Source organism: Chanodichthys erythropterus, chromosome 8, assembly GCF_024489055.1.
Source record: "Chanodichthys erythropterus isolate Z2021 chromosome 8, ASM2448905v1, whole genome shotgun sequence".
Classification (NCBI taxonomy): Eukaryota; Metazoa; Chordata; class Actinopteri; order Cypriniformes; family Xenocyprididae; genus Chanodichthys; species Chanodichthys erythropterus.
Window position 1 is genome coordinate 39,640,239 of NC_090228.1, and position 26,275 is coordinate 39,666,513.

General features: G+C 41.3%; 1 protein-coding gene across 1 annotated transcript; it reads left to right on the plus strand.

Moving 5' to 3' along the window:
- The first annotated feature begins 2,939 nt into the window (after positions 1 to 2,939).
- Positions 2,940 to 20,236, plus strand: LOC137024919 (avidin-like). The gene is made up of 6 exons (XM_067392874.1): positions 2,940 to 3,033; positions 3,555 to 3,584; positions 6,147 to 6,172; positions 18,413 to 18,638; positions 18,821 to 18,941; positions 20,121 to 20,236. Exons 3-6 carry the CDS (start codon positions 6,167 to 6,169, stop codon positions 20,152 to 20,154), a joined length of 387 nt encoding a protein of 128 aa, XP_067248975.1. The 5' UTR covers positions 2,940 to 3,033; positions 3,555 to 3,584; positions 6,147 to 6,166; the 3' UTR covers positions 20,155 to 20,236.
- The last annotated feature ends 6,039 nt before the right edge of the window (positions 20,237 to 26,275 follow it).

Consider the following 26,275-nt stretch of genomic DNA (forward strand, 5'->3'; position numbering starts at 1 on the left):
GGATATCTTTTACTTAAGGTTGCTAACTTCTTTTCAATTGGTGTAAACTTTTTCTCTGGGTTTTCCTATGTTCCTGTAATTATTTGCATATTACTTTCTTCATTCCTTGCTATTAACTGGTATCCAATAGGATCTATTGACAGGTCTAACTCCAGATTTTTGTCATCTACTCTCCCTTTGAGTTGACCTGAGTTTAAAATGGCATGTTTCATTTTCTGCAATGACTCATCTGCTGCACTTGCCCAATATTCCCCCTTTTATAGTGGAATAAATTGGTTTTGACATTTGACTATATTCTGGAATAATGTCACGAACATATTCCATCATTTGTTGAACCTCCCTTACTGTCTCTGGCTTTTTAACTGGTTTATTTGTTCTTTCATTGATTGGATAACTCCTCTATTACCTGCAGTAATCCAAAAGCCTAAAAATTCCAAGACATCTCTCATCAATTGTGTTTTCTTCATGTTTAGCTTTAAACCTGATGTTGCAATCCGTTGCAGTACTTCCTTTACCACTTTTACATGTTCTTTCTCATTTTCTGAAACAATACGAATATCATCTACATAGATTTCTACTTGTAGTCCCTGCATTATGTCCATAATTGTTGCCTGAAAATGAACAGGGGAATTCATGTACCCTTGCGGCAGTCTCTGATATACATAATGTTTATTCCCTACTGTAAATGCATTTTTTCCCTGGCTCTCTTTATCTAGCGGTAATGACAAAGAACCCTTTGCTAGGTCAATCTTGGAGAGGTATTTTCCAGACTTAATTTTTTCCATCGTGTCTCTAGCATTAATTAAGTACCGTCTGTCTGGCTTTGTCACTCTATTCAATGCTTTGAAATTGGTCACTAATCTAAATGTTCCATCTGGTTTGGGGACTAATTGTATCGGACTATTGGTTACGGCACCTTTGATTTCTTGTATTATCCCTTGCTCCTCAAGTTCTTTTATTGTGTCAATTCTTCCCATCCTTTCTTATTAATAGGATATTGCCTCTGAGGTTTATGTATTCCTCCAATTTTATGTGCATATTTTTCACTAACCTTTCCACAGTCATTCTTACTGTCTCCAAATGGGGTTTTACGTAATGCTTCCATTATTTCTGCTTTCGCCAATTTTGATCTTATCATTCCTTTTTCTGTTCTAGATAATTCATCCTGTTGTTTTAGTCTTAAGATTTTCTTAAGATCTTTTGCTGCTAGCAAGTTTTCAACACCTGAGATCATTTTTATGTTTGTAACCTAATTTTTTCTCTTTTACTTCACCATCATATGATTGGACGTGGAAAATTCCAGTCTGTTCTACAGGCTCTACTGTTGTTGATATCTCCGCCCCAGTGTCAACCAAATATTTAATTCCTGATATATCCAAAAACAACTGGTCTGACTCCTCTTTTACACGAGGATCACAGAGATTCTTCTTCAGTAAGCCTACCTCATCCTATATTGCAGAAACTACAGCTGTGTCTTAAGCTTCCTGTTTCTTCTGTGTGTATCTGTGTTCATTTTCAAAAACAGTATTGCTCAACACCCAATTTCCTCTTACTCTTTTTGTGTTATAAGCTTCATTTGTCCTTTTTTCTATTATTTTCTTTCTTTCTTCTGGAGCCATATGGGCCCATTTTTCCTCTGGAATATAACTACTCTTAACAGGTGTAACTGTTTTAGTCATTATTCTGGGTTTTCCTGCTCCCCAGTTTTCCGGGCTTTGATTATTCCTGTTCGATGGGCTAGGCCCATTCTGTCTACTCTGAAATCAAGTATTATATTTTTTCTGCTCTCCTTTTTTAGGTTTAAAGGGTTTACTACGATAACCTGTATACACTCCCTTTTCTGTTCTGTATTTATTCTGAGGCCTTACTTTTTTGGTCTTTACGTGCTGTGCAGTAAGGTCATATACTGCTAACGTATTTTGAATTTCATTACTACTAGCATTATTCAGTATTGTGGCTTAAGTGTGTCCTCCAGGTAAACATCTGCCCACTTCTCGTACCAATCTGATTTTATCTTCATGAGGGATGTCGGCTTCTATCAAAAGCCACATACTCAAAATTGGCACACCATCTTTTTGGGCTTCTATCAAATCCTTTTTCCATTGGGCACACTTATCCTCTGTACCCGTGAGTTGTCTGGACTTTTCTAAGGCCTCGGCTTTAATTGCATGGCCAGTACAAGTGTGAACTAACCGTGTAGTTGGGTGTTTATCAAGTCTTGCAGCTTCCGCTGCTTTCATAATGCAGTTTGCATAACTGATATGGTCTTCGCCCTGTTTTATTTTTCCTACCTGCTGTTTAACTGCTTCTGTTAAATTTAATTCTAATAATTTTGCCTGGTAGTCTACTTGCTCTTCGTTTGGCTCTTTTGAGGAATTAAATATGAAATGTCTAGGATCTGTTCTGTGCACTGGAATTGGTGTGGATGCTCTAATGCTGACTCTCCCTAGTCTGTACTCTGGGCTCTTCCTCCCAATTGTCACTTCCATCTGTATTTGACTCACTGTCTATGTTATCCTCGGGATATTACCCGCTGTAACTCTCTATTTTCTTTTTTAAGCACTTTTAACATTTTATCCATTTCTCCAACTGACTTCCTCATATAGGAATAACCTTCCTGGAATATAGCCTGTTTTCCAGACTTTGGCCATCCCTCTGCCTTAGCTATGCTTTTGGCTGATGGGGACCTACTAGCTGACCTCATTTAGCCATACGTTAGACTGCATCCTTCAATTATTTTTCGATCCCACTTCCATTCTAATGATCTACCTCTCTCTCTGCTGATTGGGTTTTTGTATTTTACTCATTTGATGATTACTTCAGGCCAATTGTTCTTTATCTGATGTAACACCCTCCTGATCTCAAGCTTTCCTGCCCTCTTATTACATAACCTTACTTCTCTAAGATTGTTATCTGATGACTCACTACTTTGACTGTCACTCTCTTCTATTGTGTCTTGCTTAATAGAATCTGACAGCCATTCTTGTGACCATTGATCTTCTGTCTCTTGGGGTTCAAGGTCATCTTCTCAAGGTGCAGTAGGTTTAATCTTACTTATGGTTTCTGCTAGCCTTGGCAGTACTTCATACTTCTCTTTTTGCTGTTTAATAATATTTTTTATTTTATCTCGATCTCTCTCTTTAACGAGATTTATAGTCATTTGAATTTCTTGGGACATTTCTATTATTCCATCTACGAGTCCCTCTAGACATTGTTCTGTGACTACTGGGGACATATGTATTTCTTTATCATCTCTGTCGTTACACTGTCAGAAAAAAAAGGTACGGTGCTGTCACTGGGGCTGTACCCTAAAGTACAAAGGTAAAAAGGTACTAATATGTACCTTTAAGGTACAAATATGCACTTTTAAAGTACTAATATGTACCTTTAAGGTACTACTAATATGCACCATTTAGGGATAAGTAAGGTACAAAGATGTACCTTTTTACCTTTGTACCTTAGGGTACAGCCCCAGTGACAGCACCGTACCTTTTTTTCTGACAGTGTAGCTTCTCCAATTACATTTTTTATTAACAGTCTAATCTCTTCTCCAGATTGTTCTTCTGTTGTGACTGCAGACCTAGGTAAGTGCGGTTCTGCTATGTTTATAATACTATCTCTATCTTCCTCCTCTGGTGGTAAAGTAAGAAGGATTTCACTTGCATTTTGAAAGTCTGTCATTGCTTCCCGGTAAATCCTAACTTGCTCCATATTTGGAACTTCACCCTGGAACTTTCCACTTATAGTATTCAGCTTTGTTTTCCCCATGGTTTTCATTTCATGCTCATAATGCTCTCTGACTCTGAGGTTTTGCACTGGATAGGCACTTCCTGTCCATAGTGACTTCCTAACTCTATGTCCCACTGTATGACTGCTAAAGCAACTTCAGATTCCTGGAAATTACCTCTTTGCAATCCATCTCGGCTTGGTACCCATAAAAGTATCTGACCTGGCTCTATCTCTTGAACCAAGGTCTCTGCCCTCAAGGCCTTTTTCTCCCATGCTTTTACCCGGTGGTCTCCCCAGGTGTAGGCTTGAATTAAGATATTACTGGATTTTCTCTGGGCTTTCTTACCTGCCATACTAGGGCATCCCCTACTACAGGTTTCTCAATAGCCCCTCTAGACCCCTCTCTAGGTCTCACGGGTAGCGATCCTGTTTCCTGGCCCTTCAGTCCTTTCTCTGGACTGGAATATACTAAGTATCTCTAGACTAATATCTAACCAAATCCTTTCTGGATTGGTCTACGTGGGTCTTACAGACAACTCTTTAATGTGATTTCTACACTTTCAACTTAAAACTCAAACCTAAAGCCACTCACGTTGGGCGCCATGTTAGTCGGTGTGACCATTTATAGTACACCTTTTAACCCTATGATTATTCAGGTAGGGTAAGGACCCGCCAGCAGATTGAAGTCATGCAGAAATGACATAGAAGACTACCTTGTGGTTGTTCTTTGTCGAGGCTCAGTTTGTAGTTATAAGTAAAGTCTCACGGAAGGCAAACGTAACAATAAAATCTCTCTTTTATTGATTACAATACAAAGCAGTTAATGCAAAATAAAACAAAATAAAACTTAAATCAGCTTAAGCTAAAAAGCTCTATAACCTAGCTTACCCAGCAATATTGGAGATGCTGTTCAGCGCCCCTCGTTAGGGTATCAGGTGTCCTCCTATGCTTAATGCAGGCAGCATCTGAGGAGGCCTTTTACCCTTCAGACTTTTATACTAATTTGAGACATTCCATCTTCATGTTACTCATCAACTGATCAATTTCTATGATCCAATCTTCCTGCTGTAGGCGTATCAGTCTCTGTATTTCTTGCTTACTAAGCCGGATGTCCTTCCTTTGTCGCCTACGCTGTTGTCTTCTAGCACTCTTCCTCTTCTTCGCCGAAGTCTTCGTCTGGCCCACCTCTGCTTTAGGTTGCAACATGCTCTCTTCATCCTTATTGTTAACTTTTGTGGTTGGTTACAATCATCAAACTCAAAAACCTAACTTTCACAACTGTTGCTTAGTCATATTATCTTATAACAAACAAAGGAAGTATTGCAGTTACTTAATTTCATAATCATTCAAGCATTCAAGTATATATGGCCTTAAATTAAAAGCAAACAAATAAAACCATTGAAACAGGTAAATAGCAATATCAACATCAAAATCTAAAACAGTATGAATGGAAGTCACTGGAACGAAAAATGTAGTGTGTCCACCCTTTTACTCTGGTATTTATTTCTATAAAAAAAGCTAAATGACAATGGGGGCGGGCCGTGATGGTTAAGTGATGTAATAGCATGTAACCCCATTTACAACGACTACCACAGCAAACCTACCTCAAAGTTACCTCAAAATATTAACGCTGCTCAGTGTACATATTGTCCCGATCTACAAAATGTTAAACACTGAACGTGACCCAGATAACTCTCGTTAAATCTATGATAGGAAAGAGCTTGAAGGCGAAAAGTCTGTATTCCACATGTTTACTGGCAGATACACAGGCACACCCTCCTCTCATACATGAGGATTAACTCTTTCTTACCATTACAAATAAAATAAAAGCAAAATTATAACAAGAAGGTAGAGCAAAATTATCATCTACTGTGGTTCTCATGACAGTCAAGTAGTCCTTCTACATTATCAGCTCTTAGTGCGCATTATTAGTGAAGCCATCAGTGTCTTAAAGGGAACACTGCAATAATAATATGATGCATGTAAATACATATTTTTCCCGTTACAAACGAGTGCTGCAGTTATTGATATAATTAGATAATTAATTAAATGATGACTGAGCAATAATGATAACACACTTAATAAACAGAATCACTTTTGTGCAAATCTTCTGAATATCTGATTGCCTCAACTCTGCTGGCTCTTATATTGTAGTATCACAGGGTTGGTAGTGCAAAATGCATATGTATTAATGACTTAAATATGATGAAATGAGGAAGTAGAATTCCAGGTTTGGTGTGTTCATGTTACCTCCAGGAAATATTCAAGGCATCCTTCCATCCTTCCTTCCTTTTTTGTTTAAGTTGATTTTTATAAATGAGAATTTTAGCTGTATTCTGTTTCATTATCTACCCTAAACATCTAATTTATGAAGTAACTATGTGTTCTTTTTTCACTCTCTCTCACCCACTCTCAAGTAAACTTTGGAACCTGAAACATGGAGGTAAGAAATACTTGTTTGGGTAAAACTTTACAATCTTTGTGCACTAATATGCATTAATTCATGCTTAAAGGGTTAGTTCACCCAAAAATGAAAATTCTGTCATTTATTACTTACTCTCATGCCGTTCCACACCCGTAAAACCTTCGTTCATCTTCAGAACACAAATTAAGATATTTTAGTTGAAATCCGATAGCTCCGTGAGGCCTCCATAGGGAGCAATGACACTTCCTCTCTCAAGATCCATTAATGTACTAAAAACATATTTAAATCGGTTCATGTGAGTACAGTGGTTTAATATTAATATTATAAAGTGACGAGAATATTTTTGGAGGGCCAAAAAAACTAAATAACGACTTACTTAGTGATGGCTGATTTCAAAACAATGCTTCATGAAGCATCAGAGCACAGATGAATCAGTATGTCGAATCTGCTGTTCGGAGCGTCAAAGTCACGTGATTTCAGCCATTGGCAGTTTGACACGTGATCTGAATCATGATTCAAGTGAACAATTGAGCAATTGAAATTGTTGTGGTGAAATTCACCACAAGTGAGTCTTGTGGTGAACAATTAATCCGTGCAAGTTAAAACACAGAAAAAAAAATTGTTTGTCGTGGTAATCTTTAATCAAAATCTGAAAAGTTACTTGCGGTCCGGAATGGCGTTCCTTCTCTGATAACGTCAGTTTGACGGCTTGGGTTGAAAATGCGTAAACCACTCCTCTGCAACCGTGTGTCTGCTATGAGCGAGATATGGAGAGGAGGAGCGCTAAAGTAAAGCTCTGCCCTCTATTCAGTATTCCGTTTCACTTGGAAATACGTCACAACACTGGAGAAAAGTTGTTTGCAACTTCCGGTTCACACGGACTTAAGTATCACAAATACAGCACTCCATAAATTACATTTTATATCAAATATTATGTAGAAAACTGACACTAGTCAAGTTTAGAGCAGGAGCTGGTGATAAAAATTTCAACAATAAGTTGTACTGGATTATACTGTATAAGTGTCACAGACACGCCAGGCTCCAGCACCGTCCAATCACAGCACGCACCATCTCCGGAATACTAATCACCGTCACCTGCACCTCATCAGCACTCTCATCACCAGCACTACTTAAGACACTCACACACACAGTTACATTGTCCGGTCTCGTTTGCACCAAAGGACTTACCTGAATGCTTTCCTCAAGGACTCTCTTCGCTACTTACCTGTCTTCCTTGTCTCCAAGTCCCTTCCTTCATCTCCAGTTTGGTGTGAAGTGTTGTCTGCAGTCATCGACTCCATTCAGCAAGTATCATTCTCCATTGCCACTCTGAAACCACAAAAGGACAGTATCATTCTCCATACCATTCATCAGTCACGAACTTGCATCTGCTTACTCACCTGTTATCACCAATATACTCTGCTTGTGTTCAATAAACTACCTGTTAACCTATCTCCTGTCTCCTGGCTGGTCCTATTGTAACAGAAGACCGGACCATAACAGCGGAACACAAGCATGAGTCACTCAGACCCCTTCCAGGATTTGGTGGATGCTTTTCGCCGCACTTTCAACGTGCAGCCACCACCACCAACGCCACCGCCAGCTCCAGCTCCAGCTCCCGCCATCACTTCCGCATCCACCGTCACCTCTCATTCACTACCCGTCTACACCAGTCCCATGGCCAAACCGGCGCCCTACTCTGGTTCGGCGGAGGACTGCAATGGATTCCTCCTGCAAGTTTCCCTGACCCTGGAGATGCAACCGCACTTGTTCCCCACTGACTACTCAAAGGTAGCGTTTCTCATTTCACAACTTTCTGGTAGAGCGTTACAGTGGGCTGATTCCATCTGGTCCCAGAACAATACCGTGACACAGACATATTCTGGCTTCATAGAACACTTCCGGGAAGTGTTTGGAAAACCATCATGGGACTCGTCTATCGGTGAGAAACTGTATAATTTACGACAAGGAAAAATGTCTGTTAACGAATATGCTCTTTAGTTCAGAACCCTTGCCGCCAAGAGTGGATGGAATGAACAAGCACTGCTGACGTCATACCGTCAAGGATTGGATCCTCGAGTGCGGTTGCATCTCGCTGCATACGAGGACACCATCGGGCTTGAACGCTTCATCCAACTGTCAATACGCTTCGCCACTCGTATGCAGTCGTGTCTCGAAGAGCACCAGGGTCAGGCTCTACACAACACCTTCCTCTGCCAACCAGAATCTGTCAGCACCCCAGAACCAGCTCATGAACCCATGCAAGTTGAGTCTTCACAGCTGACTCCTGCTGAAAGACAGAGAAGGCTGACCCAGAATCTTTGTTTATATTGCAGATTACCGAGGCATGTACTCTCCTCATGCCCAACACGTCCTCCACGCCCCATGGTGAGTGCCATTATCTCTACTCTCCAGTCGCATAAACCACTCACCACGACTATAACTCTTACTGCTGCCGATGTTTCTCTTCCAATATCCGCCCTCCTTGATTGTGGGTCAGCGGGAAACTTCATCTCTGGCGCCCTCTGTCGTCAGCTCAATATCAAGACCAAGAACATGCCATCCACCTACCAGATCCACTCAATAACAGGCAAACCTGTGAGTAGAAGACACGTCAGTCATATTACAGATCCAGTTCAACTGCAAATCGGAGTGCTGCATATCGAGGACATTCAAATGCTGGTTCTGGAGGGTTCCACCGCTGACGTGATTTTAGGGCGCCCGTGGTTGCAGCAGCACAATCCCATCCTCTCTTGGAAAACTGGAGAAGTCCTGAAGTGGGGCGACACCTGCTTTCCGAAATGTTTCTCCATCCTACCTGTTCCCAAATCTCCTTGCTCCGACTCCCTACCTGTCTGTGCCACATCCATTGAGAGTCCCCTCAAGAAACAATCCGTGGACATCCCGTCCTGCTACGCCCCCTTCAGCGACGTATTCTGCGCCAAGAGAGCCTCCAAGCTGCCTCCACACCGGCCATGGGACTGCACCATTGACCTGCTTCCGGGTGCGTCAGTGCCAAGGGGTAAGATCTACCCCTTATCCATCCCGGAGGAGAAGGCCATGGTGGATTACATCGAGGAGGCGCTGGCTCAGGAATACATCCGACCATCAACTTCCCCTGCTGCTTCTAGGTTCTTCTTCGTGGCAAAAAATGACGGAGGCTTGCGGTCATGCATCGACTACCGGGCTCTCAACTCCATAACCGTCAAGTTCAGATACCCCCTTCCTCTCATCCCAGCTGCCCTGGAACACCTCCGCGGTGCCACTGTGTTCACCAAGTTGGACCTCCGCAGCACCTACAATCTCGTCCGGATACATGAGGGGGACGAGTGGAAGACCGCCTTCGTCACGCCCACCGGCCACTACAAATATCTGGTAATGCCGTATGGCCTGGTCAACGCCCCCCTCCGTCTTCCAAGACTTCATCCACGAGGTGCTCCGGGAGTTCCTCCACAAGTTCGTGCTGGTATACATAGATGACATCTTGATCTACTCCCGGAGTATGGCCGACCATCAACGCCACCTTGCGGAGGTCCTGCAACGCCTGAGAGACTTCCAGCTCTTCCTCAAAGCCGAGAAATGCTCCTTCCACCAGTCCTCTGTGGTCGATGTTATAACCAAGGAACTGCACTGTGGCATCCGGATGGACGAGGGGAAGGTGGCAGCCATCAAAGACTGGCCAACTCCCACTACAGTCAAGGAGCTCCAGCGTTTCCTCGGCTTCGCCAACTTTTATAGAAGATTCATCCAAAGTGACAGTTTCATAACCAGCCCACTCACAAGTCTCCTCCGCAACAAGCCCAAGTCTCTGTCCTGGACACCTGCCACCACAGAAGCATTCAACACCTTGAAACAAGCCTTCATGACCGCTCCACTCCTGGTACACCCTGATCCTGACAAGGCCTTCATCGTCGAAGTCGACGCCTCAACCACCGGAGTTGGAGCGGTATTGTCGCAGCAGCAGGGGAACCCGAGCCGACTCCATCCATGTGCCTTCTTCTCCCGCAAGCTCAACCCGGCGGAGGTGAACTATGACATCGGCAACCGAGAACTCTTAGCTGTCAAGCTGGCCCTCGAGGAGTGGAGGCATTAGTTAGAGGGAGCCCGACACCCTTTCCTGGTCTTAACCGATCACAAGAACCTGGAGTACCTCCGAGCCGCCAAAAGACTCAATCCCAGACAGGCCCGTTGGGCTCTTTTCTTCACACGTTTCAACTTCACCAATTCCTACCGTCCAGGCTTCAGAAACGTCAAAGTAGATGCTCTGTCACGTATCCATGCTCCAGATGAAACCATGGAAGAACCCGAGCCCATCCTACCTGAACAAATGATCGTCAGTCCCATCTCCTGGTCTCAAGAGACTCTTCCCTCTTCCAATGCCTTCACCAACACTCCGCCGGGTTGCCCCCAGGGCTTGCAATACATCTCCAGAACACGGCGCACTCCACTGATCCACTCGGCACACTCCTCACTAGGCACTGGCCACCCGGGGGTCAATGAAACCCTCTCGCTGCTGAAAGAGCGCTTCTGGTGGCTGCCGACATCAGAAGGTACATGCAGGGATGCAAGGAATGCGCCATGTCAAAGAGTCCACGCCATTTACCATCCGGCAAGCTTCTTCCTCTGCCCGTTCCCAACTGACCCTGGTCACACCTACGAGTAGACTTTGTTACAGATCTCCCAGCCTCCAATGGATTCACATGCGTCTTCGTAGTCGTGGACAGGTTCTCCAAATCCTGCCGACTCAGCCATGGAAACCGCTGAAATCATGTTCAACAACATCTTCAGATACTACGGAATCCCCAAAGACATCGTGTCCGACAGAGGACCTCAATTCATCTCACGGGTATGGAAAGCCTTCTTCTCACTCCTAGGTGTGACCGTGAGCCTCTCCTCGGGATACCATCCGCAGTCGAACGGGCAGACAGAGCGGTAGATCCAAGAAATCGGGCGATTCCTCCGTACCTTCTGCCACAGCCACCAGAACTCTTGGAACCAGTATCTGGGTTGGGCAGAGTATGCACAAAACTCCCTCCGCCAATCGACCACCGGCCTGACACCTTTCCAGTGCGTACTTGGCTACCAACCCCCACTGTTCCCCTGGTCCGGGGAACCATCTGACGTGCCATCAGTAGATTACTGGTTCCGAGAGAGCGAGAGGGTCTGGGACTCAGCCCATCACCAGCTACAACGGGCTCTTCGTAGGCGCAGGATGGCCGCGGATCTACGACGTTCCGAGGCCCCTGCTTACCAACCCGGACAGAAGGTCTGGTTGTCCACCAGAGATATCCGCATGCGCCTACCCTGCCGTAAGCTGAGTCCCAGATTCATTGGCCCGTTCACCATCACGGAGCAGGTCAACCCAGTCACCTATAAGTTACAGTTACCACCTGAGTATCGTATTCACCCAACTTTCCATGTGTCACTATTAAAGCATCACCACCCTTCTGTTCCTCTCCCCACAGAGCCTGGTGTGACAGAAGCCGAGCCCCCCCTTCCACTCATACTGGACGATGGAGCTGCATACTAGGTGCGAGAGATCTTGTACTCCCGGCGTCGTGGCGGACAACTCGAATACCTCGTGGACTGGGAGGGCTATGGCCCTGAGGAACGTTCCTGGGTACCACGCAATGACATCCTAGATCCCAACCTGCTGGACACCTTCCACTCGACACATCCCAACAGACCTGCACCTCGTGGAAGAGGTAGACCGCCACGTCGTCGGGGTCCGCGGCCCTCAGGAGCGGGCCGTGGAGGGGGGGGGGTACTGTCACAGACACACCAGGCTCCAGCACCGTCCAATCACAGCGCGCACCATCTCCGGAATACTAATCACCGTCACCTGCACCTCATCAGCACTCTCATCACCAGCACTACTTAAGCCACTCACACACACAGTTACATTGTCTGGTCTCGTTTGCATCAAAGGACTTACCTGAATGCTTTCCTCAAGGACTCTCTTCGCTACTTACCTGTCTTCCTTATCTCCAAGTTCCTTCCTTCGTCTCCAGTCTGGTGTGAAGTGTTGTCTGCAGTCATTGAATCCATTCAGCAAGTATCATTCTCCATTGCCACTCTGCAACCACAAAAAGACAGTATCATTCTCTATACCATTCATCAGTCACGAACTTGCATCTGTTTACTCACCTGTTATCACCAATATACTCTGCTTGTGTTCAATAAACTACCTGTTAACCTATCTCCTGTCTCCTGGCTGGTCCTATTGTAACAATAAGCAGGTGTATTGAAATTTAAAAGAAAAATAAATTTCAAGTGTATTAATGCACACAGTATATATTAAAGACTAAGCACATTTAAAATACATTAACAAATGTCATTTTGGACAACACACTTAAGTTGAAATTAAAATAAATTATTTTTCATGTGCTTTAGTGTAATAGTTAATACATCAGAATAAGTGTACTTATTTAAAACACGATAAAGTCATAAGTAAAAATTAAGTGCATTTTTAAAAAGTGCTCTTAAGCATGTTTAGAAATATTGTCATGAAAGTGTACTTACTTTAAGTAAAGTTAATTAGACATTGTTACAAAGTGCGTGTCAATAAAGCGTGTTACTTAATACTTAATTCTTAAGCGTGTTAATAAATATTGTCATTAAAGTGTACTTTAAGTACAACTTAGACATTATTACAAAGTGCATTTTTAAAAAGTGCACTTAAGCGTGTTAATAAATATTGTCATTAAAGTGTACTTTCTTTAAGTAAAACATCTCAGGTTACGCATGTAACCATGGTTCCCTGAGAACAGGGAACGAGACTCTGCGCTGATTGCACTATGGGGAACGTCACTCGTGACTCGTGTTCGAAATGCCAAAAATCACAACACTCCAATCCTATTGGCCGGCGACAGCCTATGACGTCAAACGGCGCGAACCCTGATGTATAAAGGGAGCGCCTGAGGAAGCAGTCAACATCTTTTTGTCTTTGAGGGACTGTTCAGCAGGCATCCCGAAGCATGGCCGGAAAGCTCAGAGTCTCGTTCCCTGTTCTCAGGGAACCATGGTTACATGCGTAACCTGAGACGTTCCCTTTCGAAAGGGAACTTCAACTCTGCACTGATTGTGCTATGGGGAACGATATACCCACGCCACCATGCTAGAGGAGAATGCATGCCCAAAATGTCTGGACAAACGACCGGCAGTTCCAGGGAAAAACCAGGATCAATTTCTCCAAGGCTGTCAGTGACAGCATTCCCTACGGCCAACAGCCCAAGCTGAGCCTAAAAGAGGCCTTCCGTAAAAGGCCTGCCAAGGCTGCTCGAGCATCTGGGACCAACAAACCATAGAAAGTGGTCCCTCTAAGGGAATGTGGCCAAGAGTCCAAAAGGAATCCTGGCCAGTCACTAGGGGGGGACAAAATCACCCCCAATGCCACCAAGGAGGCCTTACTAATCTAGCGAAAGCCAATCCTAGCCTGGCCAACCTTGTCTGATACACAGAATCTCCAAGCGCAAACTCCAAAGAGGAGAGCAGGAAAGAGTGACTGCGAAAAGGCAGTAAGCAACTCAAACCCACACGCAGAGATGGGCATCCTGGAGAGCGGAACTCAGCTGAGCGCTATAAACCCTTGTATGAGGGGAGTACAACCACTCATCCTAGGATCTACTCAGCTTCTGATAAAAGTGCTGAGGAGGCTGTGCACTAGAAAAAACCCTGGTACAGGGGAGCACAAACCAGCCTGGGGCCAGTCTGAATGGGAGGCTTCACAGAAGTCTACAACCAATGACCAGCTTAGGGAGCTAAGCACAATTACACAGTCAACCCAAAGGGAAGTACGAAGCTCAACCTAACTGACAGACCATACTGTAGGCACATAGCCATGGAGGCCGACCAGAAGGGGCCTACAACATAACTAAAGTTCTTATAATTAACTAATATCACAACAAGAACCCAATCCATAAGGTGGTATTCAGGATGGCCCATAAGGCCATTCGACTGAAAACATAGCATGCTAAGCGCATGACCAACCAAATGATTAGGTAGCTGTGAGTGCCCACGAAACAGCCCGTCCAACACAATCCAACGAGCAGTGTACTCGGTAAAAGCACCTTCCTACTCTTTAAGCAAGAGGAGTACAGCGTATGCCATCACGTGCTAAAGAAGGCCCCATGGGCCTATAACCTCAGCAGACACGTGGCATCAGCTCGTGGCAGTGTTATCAAGCTCCAGGCAGAATAAACCGACTACAGAGGAGGTTAATGAGTCAGCCGGAGCCCTGGCCAGCCAGCGACAAAATTCCTTTCACTGTTTCTTGTCAAAAGAAACGCAAAAAGGTACACTTTTTTCCAAAGGAGGCCCCGAGGGCCTACCCGTTACATGCAGCGTCAGCTAGTGGCCATTAAGAGATGGGCATCCCGGAGAGCAGAACTCAGCTAAGCGCTATAAACCCTCGTACTGAGGGGAGTAAAATCCGCTCTTCCTAGGATCTACTCAGTGGCTGATAAAGCACTGAGGAAGCTGTGCGCTAGAAAAACCCTGGTACAGGGGAGCACAAACCAGCCTGGGGCCAGTCTGAACGGGAGACTTCACAGAAGTCTACAACCAATGACCAGCTTAGGGAGCTAAGCACAATTACACAGTCAACCCAAAAGGGAAGTACGAAGCTCAACCTAACAGACAGACCGTACTGTGGGCACATAGTCATGGAGGCCGGAACAAAGGGCCTACAACATAACTAGAGTTCTTAATAATGAACAAAGCATTCCACAGAAACTCAACACATGAGGCGATATTCCGGGATGGCCCGTAAGGCCAAGCACCTGAAACACAGCATGCTGGAAGCATGACCACCAAGTAATTAAGTAGCTGTGAGTGCCCACGAAAACAGCCCATCCAACACAATCCAACGAGCAGTGTATTCGGTAAAAGCACCTTTCTACTCTTTAAGCAAGAGGAGTACAGCGTACCCCATCACACGCTAAAGAAGGCCCCATGGGCCTATAACCTCAGCAGACACGTGGCATCAGCTCGTGGCAGTGTTATCCTTAAGGAAGCAAATGCACTCTAAATGTACTCAGTAAAAGTACCTTTTACTCTCTAAGCGAGAGGAGTACAAAGCCAAACTCCAGCGTGATAGCAAAGGAGGCCTGTGAAAGCCTACGACTCGTGAAACACGCGGCGTCAGCTAGTGCAATCACGATTCACCCATGGTGAAGAGACATACAAAAAACCCACACAAAGCTGTGCCAACATGCAGAACAAAAGGAGGCCCTGATGAGGGCCTACAACCTCCATGAACACATGGCAACAACCAGTGGTAACCTATGACAAATGCCAGCCAACAGGCCAGTACTCGAAAGACCCATAGGTAGGAGAAGTACACATTACGCCACAGAACTCAACGAAAAGCCTGAACTAAGGCTTATTCGTACAGAGGGGGCGTGGCCAATGGCGGCATGTGTCATAAGACATGACTCAACCATGGAGAGAATCTAGATATAACCAACCCAGCTGGGCCAACACAGAGGCTACAAAGGAGGCCTGGTAAGGCCTACTACTTTTAAGCACCATGTGGCGCCAGCCCGTGGTCATAACAGGGCCATTGCTCAAAGGGGACCAGTTCTAGACCCTACACGATAACTGTGGGGAACTAGCTACACAACCTGAGCTTAAGCCTACACATTCCAACAGGCAATGTACATATAAATATGCTATCACGGTATAAGGAAGACCTATAAGGCCTAACACCTCAAATAACGTGAGCATAAGCCTGAGGCAGTGCTAAAAAGTGTGAGCAAACTAGTGATCGTAAACCAACAGCACCCCAAAAACAAGCTGTAATAAAGAGAGGCTATAATAAAGAGCCAACAATCTAAAAGCAAGTGTAAAACAGCTGCTGTGGTCATGATCGACTGGGGGAAGTCGAGAATATACTATTCTAACCAGAATAGGACTCTCTACACTCACCCCGAGTGTGCAATCCAACAGGTGATGCACTCAGTGAAACACAAACCCTAACCGGGGAGTACAATAAAACACCACGTTCATAGACAGTGGCCAGTCACAGCCTGCTATCACAGAAACAGGTGTTAACCTGTGGCAGCACTAGAGTAAGCTCACATCAATATGAAGGGGAATATGGGCAAAAACGGCCACCAACTCCCTCAGGAGGAGGCCAGAACTAGGAACTATACGACCACAAGGGGATAGTAAATAACGGGAATGTAAACAAACAAACACCTAACCTAGCTCTAGCCTAGCCGCTAGCTAAGGCCTACTGGGCCAAGCAAAGCTTGGGCTTCATCTTCAAACCTTCAAGTATGAGGAGAAAATGAAGCACTGCAAGCAAACAGTGCCAGGCGGCTGATAAGCCGTCCTGCACACAAATAACTGAAGCGACGAGTGCTAACTCAAACCAAACTAAAGTATTAGCTGAGAAGCTACTCTAACATAGGAGGCTACAAAATAGTGGCCATAAAGCGGCCTGCATGTTTTGAAAACTAGCCAACCTAATGCTACAGTTATTTTGCCCAAAAAAAGCCCCTTCTAACTTTACTGACTACATGCTCAGGAAAGCTATACAGGAGAAACATAAAAATAAAATGGACATAAAAAACTTAAACATAAAAATATGGACCCAGGTTACCTTCCTGTGGCAACAAAGATATTACCTCCTTATTTAAAGCATGAAGAAGGAAGAAATCAAAAGTTCTTTAAAGCCTAAAAGCACTTTCACTATCAAGCTAGAAGGCAGCCTTAGAAAAAGGCCAGCTGACAGCTTAACTGTAAAAACACCTGAGCAAGTAGAAATATATATATATATTTATGGGAGGTGAAAGAAGAAGAGGAGAGGGTAGATATAAAATCGCCCTTAAATAGCTGGGGAATCGATTACAAACGCAACGGTGTTTACAATCGATCACCCATTACTCTTGTTTCTTCCTCCTCCCGTCTGTCTGGCTCAGATCCAAATCTAAACGGCCAGGGGGGTTTTCCATGCCCTCCCGATCTCAAACACGGAGATCAGGAGAGAATGGAAAGTCTATGGGAGCCGCAATATTCATGGACAGAAAAGAACCGTTCGTCGAACCGTCCACGCGCATCTCCTTTCTTAACACACACTCACGGCAGCTGCAGCCTGCCGAAAAGTGCGTCCCAAAAACACAGCGGCTCACATACCCAGCAGCCAGAGGAGCGGTCGCTGTCGGACGCGGCGACATCAAACACGGACGTCACAGTCATCTAACAATACACCCTCGTCAGCTCCGGGAAGCTGAGAGAAAATATAATTCTCTCAGACTTCCCAGCGAGCTCACCTGCGAGCCCTATGATTGCAGCCGCCGTATTGCCTCAGCACACGGGGCTACAATGACAGGCACAGATGCAGACACCTCCTCCCTCGTAAAGAGTGTCAAACGAGAACAGAGCGTCTGAACAGAAGAGGCGCTCGCAGTGAATAATAGACAAACACAAATAGATGGCGCCCTCAAGCAACATCTATGCGTTCGCTCCTCACCAGACAGAAAAACGCCAGAAACGTGTACATCAAGTGTCAAACCAGGGGACACTGATGAACACATTCTCCTGAACGTTTGCAGACAACAAAGAAGTAATTTCCTACCAGAGTTTGTGAAACAATGGCACAAACAAAGATATTGACTGCTTCCTCAGGCGCTCCCTTTATACATCACGGTTCGCGCCGTTTGACGTCATAGGCTGAAGTTCCCTTTCGAAAGGGAACTTAATTAGAGTTGAAGTTCCCTTTCGAAAGGGAACTTAATTAGACCTTATTACAATGTGCATTTTCAAAAAGTGCACTTAAGCGTGTTAATAAATATTGTCATTAAAGTGTACTTTCTTTAAGTACAACTTAATTAGACATTATTACAAAGTGCATTTTTAAAAAGTGCACTTAAGTGTGTTAATAAATATTGTCATTAAAGTATATTATTTTTAAGTACACTAAAGTGGCCTTTAATTATTTTTTATTATATTTTTTAATTTTAATTATATTATATTATCTGCAAGTGCACTTTTTAAAAAGTATACTTTAAGATTTTAAGTACACAAAGTGCACTTTTAATACAATTAAGTGCACTTCTTTTTCACAAGGGAACATTATAATGTTTTATCAATGTTTTCATTATCTAGCGAATTTGAATGTGAATTTTTAAAAAAGTTTTTATATTCAGTTGTTTGTTCTAATTTGTTCTCTTTGATACAATCAGTACCGTAATTTAAACCTGTAAATTTAAGATAAAACCAAATTACAGATTGGAACTATAATTATTTATCTAGAAAGCCGGAAGTTCAGCAGTGTCTGGAAAGTGGGAAAACGAACTGGGTTCTGTGATGGAGCTGATGGTGAAAGATAGTGGTCAGATTACTGGGAAATACACAACCGCTGTTACTACAGAAGATTCCAGCCAAAAAGAAAAAACCACTGAACTTGTGGGCTACATCAACACAGACCAGACCAAACAGACCACTACTATTGCCTTCTGCATGGCCTGGAAGATAAAAGGTGAGTGTTTTTCCAGTGTAGTAAGACAAAAACAAATATATACTTTGAATAGTGTAAATATGTTATGAAGTTTTGCTTATCAAATAAATGTATTTTGTTTAGAGGATGCTTAGGCAATTTTTACTGGAAAACAACGAGTTAATGAAAAACAACGAGTGAAAAAAACGTTAATTCTTGTTTAGGCTCGTGCAGTGCATTCTCTGGCCAGATCTTCAAGGAAGACAATGGTACTGATGTAATGAAGACCACCTGGCTTCTACATTCACCTGCGGAAAGCCTTGGTGAAAACTGGGATGCAACATGGTAAGATGTTTAATTTACTTTTGACAGAACTTTAGAAATGTGGATGTTTACTCACATCAAAATCTCTGGTGTTACATTAAAAGCTTAGTTCACCCAAAAATGAAAATTCTGTAATTTATAATTCACCCTCATACCATTCCACACCCATAAGACCTTTGTTAATCTTCGGAACACAAATTAAGATATTTTAGTTGAAATCCGATGGCTCAGTGAGGCCTCTATAGAGAGCAATGACATTTCCTCTCTCAAGATCCATAAAGGTACTAAAAACATATTTAAATCAGTTCATGCGAGTACAATGGTTCAATATTAATATTATAAAGTGACGAGAATATTTTTGGTGCACCAAAAAAACAAAATAACAAAATAAGGTTTTGACTTATATAGTGATGGCCGATTTCAAAACACTGCTTCATGAAGCATCGGAGCATAAATGAATCAGTGTATCGAATCATGATTCGGATCGTGTGTCAAACTGCCAACGGCTGAAATCACATGACTTTGGTGCTCCGAATATTCTCATCGCTTTATAATATTAATATTGAGCCACTGTACTCACATGACCTGATTGAAATATGTTTTTAGTACGTTTATGGATCTTGACAGAGGAAATGTCATTGCTCCCTATGGAGGCCTCACGGAGCCATCATATTTCAACTAAAATATCTTAATTTGTGTTCCAAAGATGAATGAAGGTCTTACGGGTGTGGAACGGCATGAGGGTAAGTAATAAATGACAGAATTTTCATTTTTTGGTGAACTAACACTTTAACACCCCTGAGGCTTGTTCCATGATGGTAGTTGAACAAACTCAGAGACTTGGAGAGTCTTTGGTTTGGCCACTCAATCTATCCACCTCGCCCTGCATTAAGACAATATAGACACACATCCTCTTCCAGGCAGATTCATAACATTTCCTGTTGACTGAAACTTCTTAAATACTATAAACTCTATTAATCAGTCAAAATTCTTACTGCCACTTAACCGGTTAATGATGGTTATCCCTAGAAGCCACATATTCATCATTACCAAAGCAACCAATGCAGATAGGTTGGTTATGAGTAAGTTTTTAATAGCAGTGAGTGAGACTCATACGCCCAGAGGCGAACATTTAACGCTGGTGATTTTGCTATGCTCTTTTGCCTGTATGGACTAATATTTCCCTTGTATTTTGAATAGCATTGGGGAAAACACATTCCACAGATGCCCATGAACGAGTTTCTGAAGGATTGGAAGAAGAGGAAAATGATTTGGAAAAACATGGTTTATCATCAAAATAAAGTTTGATTAACATATGATGTTGATTCATCTTTGTTTGTTGGTGTTTTTTTTTACAGTCATTTACGTTTTGTGAAATGACCTATCCTGCATTGATTTGAGTGTGCTGGACACCATCAACAGTCTAAACCTTATAGTATAGCTCTAACTGTATTCACATTAAGCACCAAAGATATAGCGTGGGAAGAGCCACTACAATTGAGTTACCAAAGGATTTTTTTCATTTTAAAAGCATAATAATCAAAGGATCACTTCACCAACCACACTCCTTATCATATTAATTGAGCGATTGTAATTTTGATTCTTCAGTTGTTGATGATCAAGCAAGCAGTTAAAAACAGGGGGAAAAAAAATTTGCAGAACTTTGCTGGATATCCTGGATATCCTTGTATAAATTACATTATAAAAGGTTAGTTAACACAAAAATTTAAATTTCAGTCATTCATTACTCATCCTCATGTTGTTTACAAAGTACGGAAACAGCTAGCATTGACATAAACGTAGCATATGCAAGTTGTATTATCTTATCTTTGACAAAGTTGTCACTGCACACACAAGCATTATCCAGCTTTATACCTACCCCCCTTATGAACAATAAATTCTGGTACACAATAAAAGCTCCTTGTGGTTTCTTGTTTTGATCAATTTGATCAACCATAAACAACGCAAAACATAGGCAATTTGAGTTTGTGATAGTGCTTCCTATGTAGAAAATCACTTCCTGCCCTCCATTTGCATTTCGTGCCACAGCAACACAGTGACATGGCGTCGTGTGGAAACAAGCTTTTGTGCAACATGTTGAAGGATACAGCCTACAAAAAGAGAGTGGTCAGTATTTCAAGACCATTAGAGGTTGGAACAGTGTCAAATGCACTCCAGCTGTGTGTGGTCTTAAGCACAACGAACCAAACACTAAAGCAACACTGTTTTCCAGATTATTTTATATAATTGCTGTTAGTTTTTTGTGTGTGCGCAGCATAACGTAGCATTACATTTATTTTCCGATTGATTGGCTGAGCCTCATGGGAGCAACACACCTGGAGAATCCATCAGAAGACTACTGGGAACAAATGCTCTTTGGGCCAAATACAGTTTGAAAGGCCGAAAGTGAAAGAAGAATTTCCAGGAACTGGAAATATGTAATGTGATCATCCATGAGTTGTTTCTTATTCCAAACATTTTATCTAGTAAGTCATTGAAGTCATTTAATCATTGTAGACTAACTCTATTTTGTTGGTAGGCCAAAGACTGCATATGACGTACTGAGGAAATCAGCAGTGTATTGTACACATGCTTAAAGTCATAATTTATTAATAATTAACAGTTATGTTTGGGTTTTGTGTATCTCAATTGGATTTTAAGATGCCTGTTGTCAAACACACACTAAAGTGTTGGAGAAAATATTTGAGGAAAATTAAATATTAAAAGACCAGTCTTGCTATGCACCTTAATGATGCAAACAACAGAAGATGAGCCCAGAATATGAACAAGTTACGCAATGCGCAAAACTACAAGAAAATGCGTAACATGGTTTATTACATGCCAGTAAGCAGTACCAGTGAAACAGTAAAAACATTTTGGATCTTAAAAATTTGTTCAGTATTTTTTTTATCAATTTGAGAAAGATAAACATTATGATATGCCTAACATGTACAGACTACATATAGGTGTAACCTCTACAGACACCTACAGTAAAAACTAACAGCAACCTATAAAAGATAGTTCAGACTAAGGAACAAGGACAGCATTGATTACAGAATAATTGTTAGCAGTTACAATGAAAAGGGACTATATATGAATCGGGATCTGGCGCAATTTTTAAATATGCACACAGCGAGTTAGTGAAGAGCTGTTCTGTGATCAGTAGTAAATGATGCTCCATCTGAGAGCACTACATTTAAAAAAGTAACACGTCAAACGGAATATTTCCAAACATGATATGCGTTTATGAACCTCTTGTACAACATTTAATAATGTGTTTTTACTCAAATTCATAATGTCAGTCGAGTGTTTGAAATAGCATTTTGATTAGCATTGCATTATAGATACACAATATTATTATGGAAATGCCTGAGAAGGCTTGAAGAACACAGATAAATCATGTATTGTCGTAGTGGCTTGTTTATTATGTTTGCGTTTTATCAATCAAATCATTTCTATCTTTTTTTTTTTTTTTTTTTTTACTCAGTCACAGCAATAGTATGATGTCCATGGGAGATATTCTGCTGTGTATAGCGCCAAGTAAAGCTCACTCAGTCCTATTCTGGGTAAAAATATTAAAAGTTATTTCTCTCTCTAAAGAACTTTGATGGAAACATATAATCAATGTGTTTTTCTTCACTGTACAGGGTTCCCCCCCCACAGTGAATGCATAAAAGGCACATATTTCATATTAAATACATGGATTCCATTTATGATGTTGCATACTTCCTGAAAAAATAAAGAAATTGTCACAGCTTTTTTTTGTCATAATAATTTTTTATAATAAATTCTTAGACCTTTCTAATTATATATAATCATAGGCTGCTTATGCCAAAAATGATGGACATGCTGGTTTTCTAAGCAAAAAACCTTTGAACAGTGGCAGAAGCTGCTTTTGTTTAATTTTTAGTAATTTGAGAGACTTTAGTTTGGGTTGTTTTTTTATTGTTTGATTACCCACATTAATATTTGTTTTGCCATTTGGTTGTTCTACATACATGTTACAGCTTTTTGATAAAGCTCTAATTGATTTGCTTTGGAAATATGCTTCAAATTCACACAATGCATTTATGAATGTAAAGGGTGTCTGTGTGTGTCAGTATCATGATTGAAATCGAAATCGCAAAATTGATCAAAGATGGGAACCTCATTCAAAAACTGCTCAGCAACAGACACACTAGATAACTAGTTTAGTACACCCAGAGAACCATGAAGTTCATCACTTTCACACACTAACCACATCATCACACTTCCCAAATCTTCAGCAAAATAAACACTCAGTCTGGCAATAATGTGATCAGTCATTTAATCAGTCAGTAATTGCTTGTAGTGTGCTTATTTTCTGTAGATAGAACATTTTGGTTATCGTTGTCTGATTTGTTGTTAGGCAAAAATTACATTACAGAATTTTTACTATTAGGCCTATATATTTGACAAAAAAAAAAAAAAAAAATCATTCTTAAAAAATGTTTAATTCCTCACGCGTTGTGAGGAAACACTAAATGCTGCCACGTGTAACCAAAGCTAGCTTAATTAACTGCTAATGCTAGTTAATTTTACAGTTGCCAAACTAAATGCAGAATATTTCAAACTTTATAACTAATGTATTATATAACTAAATATAATATAATATTATATAACTTTTATCAGTGGTCTTACCTGACATCTTTTCACCCTGATGATTTATCCACAAGTGCCTAGGTTGAAAAACAGGGGTCATAAAAAAGGGCGTGGTGTCATTTTATTTACTTTATTTTTTTTTTTTTTAGCTTTTTTTTTTTTTCAAGCAATATTAATTTTTTTCTAAGGATGCAATTGTGCTGTATAAAAAAAATAAAATAAATAAATAAAAAAAACTTTTTTTCTTTTGTAGAAACCCATCATGAATGCACATCTGCTGCTGTGAAATCACAAAGAATGTTTTTACACAAGAATCCTAATTATGTAACCGAACTGAAAAATCTGTGCAACCTACGGATCTCAGTTTTTGATCCAAAACAGGTATAATAACTTGACACTTTTTTTTTATAGCTTCATAGTATGGTTACACCACAGATTCTCAGTATCTTATCATTAATTATAATCAGAAACTTTTGGAATGTAATTAAATGATTGTTAGATGCTGGATGTATTTGAAATACTAATAAGTGAAATATCTGCATTGTTGTTTGTCATAGACTGAGAGAATCATTGACAAGGCATACAGTGTTTTGGCAATGAAAAAAATGTTATGTTTTGTGTAGGGTCACCAAACGTCCTGTTTTCCCAGGACATGTCCTGTTTTCACGTCCTGTCCCGGCCGTCCTGGTTGTTTTTATAAAGTGATGAAAATGTCCTGGTTTTCATTATTTTTCATTGGGCCATTAAATTAACCGGTTTTACGAGATTTTAGGTTTCTGAAGGCGGAGCAAAGCCTACATTAATATTAATGAGTTTCGCAGACATGCGCGATTGCATGTGCAACTGAGAATATTAGTTCACACATTGTATCTATATATATATATATATTTCTTTAACTTTTATGCTTATTTGATAAGCAACAAAAAACTGCTGGGAAAGATCAGTTCTACAGCAAAATATAGATATTAATATAGATAGGGCAAACAAGAAGGATGAGGAAGAAAAACAGGATGAAGAGGAAAACGAGGACAAACTCCCTAAAACTAAAGTTATAGACATTTTTGTTAGTTTTTGTAGGTTTGTGAGAGCTATTTTTGTTAAATTTGGATTGCTAATATAGCAGAGGTATTTTTTTTTTTAGTTATTTATTATTTATTTATTTTTCTAATACAGAAGAAACATTAACTTGTAATAATAAGACATGTTGAGTAACCTCTGAGAAGCCTATCTGAATTTGTGTATTTGGTTATAGATAGTAGTTTGTAATATAACAATTTTCTATCCATACAGAGGAGGCATACTTTAAATGTATAGAAATTATAAGGCATCTTTGAGTAAACTTCGAGGTATCATTTGAGTATTGCCGGGTCGAGTGTCCTGGTTTTTGGTAATCAAAATATGGTCACCCTAATAAATGTGTATCTTTCGAATGTTTAATAATTTGTAAATTATGGCTAATATGCCCTACTATATGTTAAGTTAAAGGGTTAGTTCACCCAAAAATGAAAATTCTGTCATTAATTACTCACCCTCATGCCGTTCCACACCCGTAAAACCTTTGTTAATCTTCAGAACACAAATTAAGATATTTTAGTTGAAATCCGATGACTCAGTGAGGCCTCCATAGAGAGCAATGACACTTCCTCTCTCAAGATCCATTAAGGTACTAAAACCATATTTAAATCGGTTCATGTGGTTCAATATTAATATTATAAAGTATATTTATGACCAGAATATTTTTGGAGCGCCAAAAAAAACCCTAAATAACGACTTATTAGTGATGGCCGATTTCAAAACACTGCTTCAGGAAGCATCGGAGCACAGATGAATAAGTGTGTCGAATCTGAATTCATGTATGCTTCATGAAGCAGTGTTTTGAAATCGGCCATCACTAAATAAGTCATTATTTTGTTTTTTTGGCGCTCCAAAAATATTGTTGTTGCTTTATAATATTAATATTGAACCACTGTACTCACATGAACCAATTTAGATGTGTTTTTAGTACCTTTATGGATCTTGAGAGAGGAAATGACATTGCTCCCTATGGAGGCCTCACGGAGCCATCGGATTTCAACTAAAATATCTCAATTTGTGTTCTGAAGATTAACGAAGGTCTTACGGGTGTGGAACCACATGAGGGTGAGTAATAAATGACAGAATTTTCATTTTTGGGTGAATTAACCCTTTAATCATTAATTTCTATTGTGTTCATGCTTAAGTAATGCATAATTGTGAACAAGTTCATCATTAATTAATGCTTAACTAATGCATCATTCTGGACCCTTAAAATAAAGTGTTACCGTGCAAATTAACCAAGTAGCTAAATCATACGATATTGTACAAGCTGGGTTTTATTAAATTGTGTGATTTGTTCATCACTGTGATGAGTCAGAAGGGTACTGATCCATCTGCAGTTTATTAGACAACAGTAGTACAGCAGTAAACAAATCCAGGAATCGGGCAGTGTCAGGGCAGGCAGCAAGCAAAACACAAGGGGTCGGGGCAGGCAGCAGAAATCAGAATCCAGATAAACAGTCCAAGTCAATACAGGCAGATAGAAAGCTAGTAAACTCTCAGAAATGACAACCGGGGCTAATCAAGACTTCACACAGAAGTGCAAGTGAGAGTGTCTTTTATGTGAGAATGAGTGGATGTGTGTTTGACTGCAGGTGCAATGTAATCAGTCCCAGGTATGAGGGTTGACAGGAAATTGAGTCCAACTTAAGTTAATACTT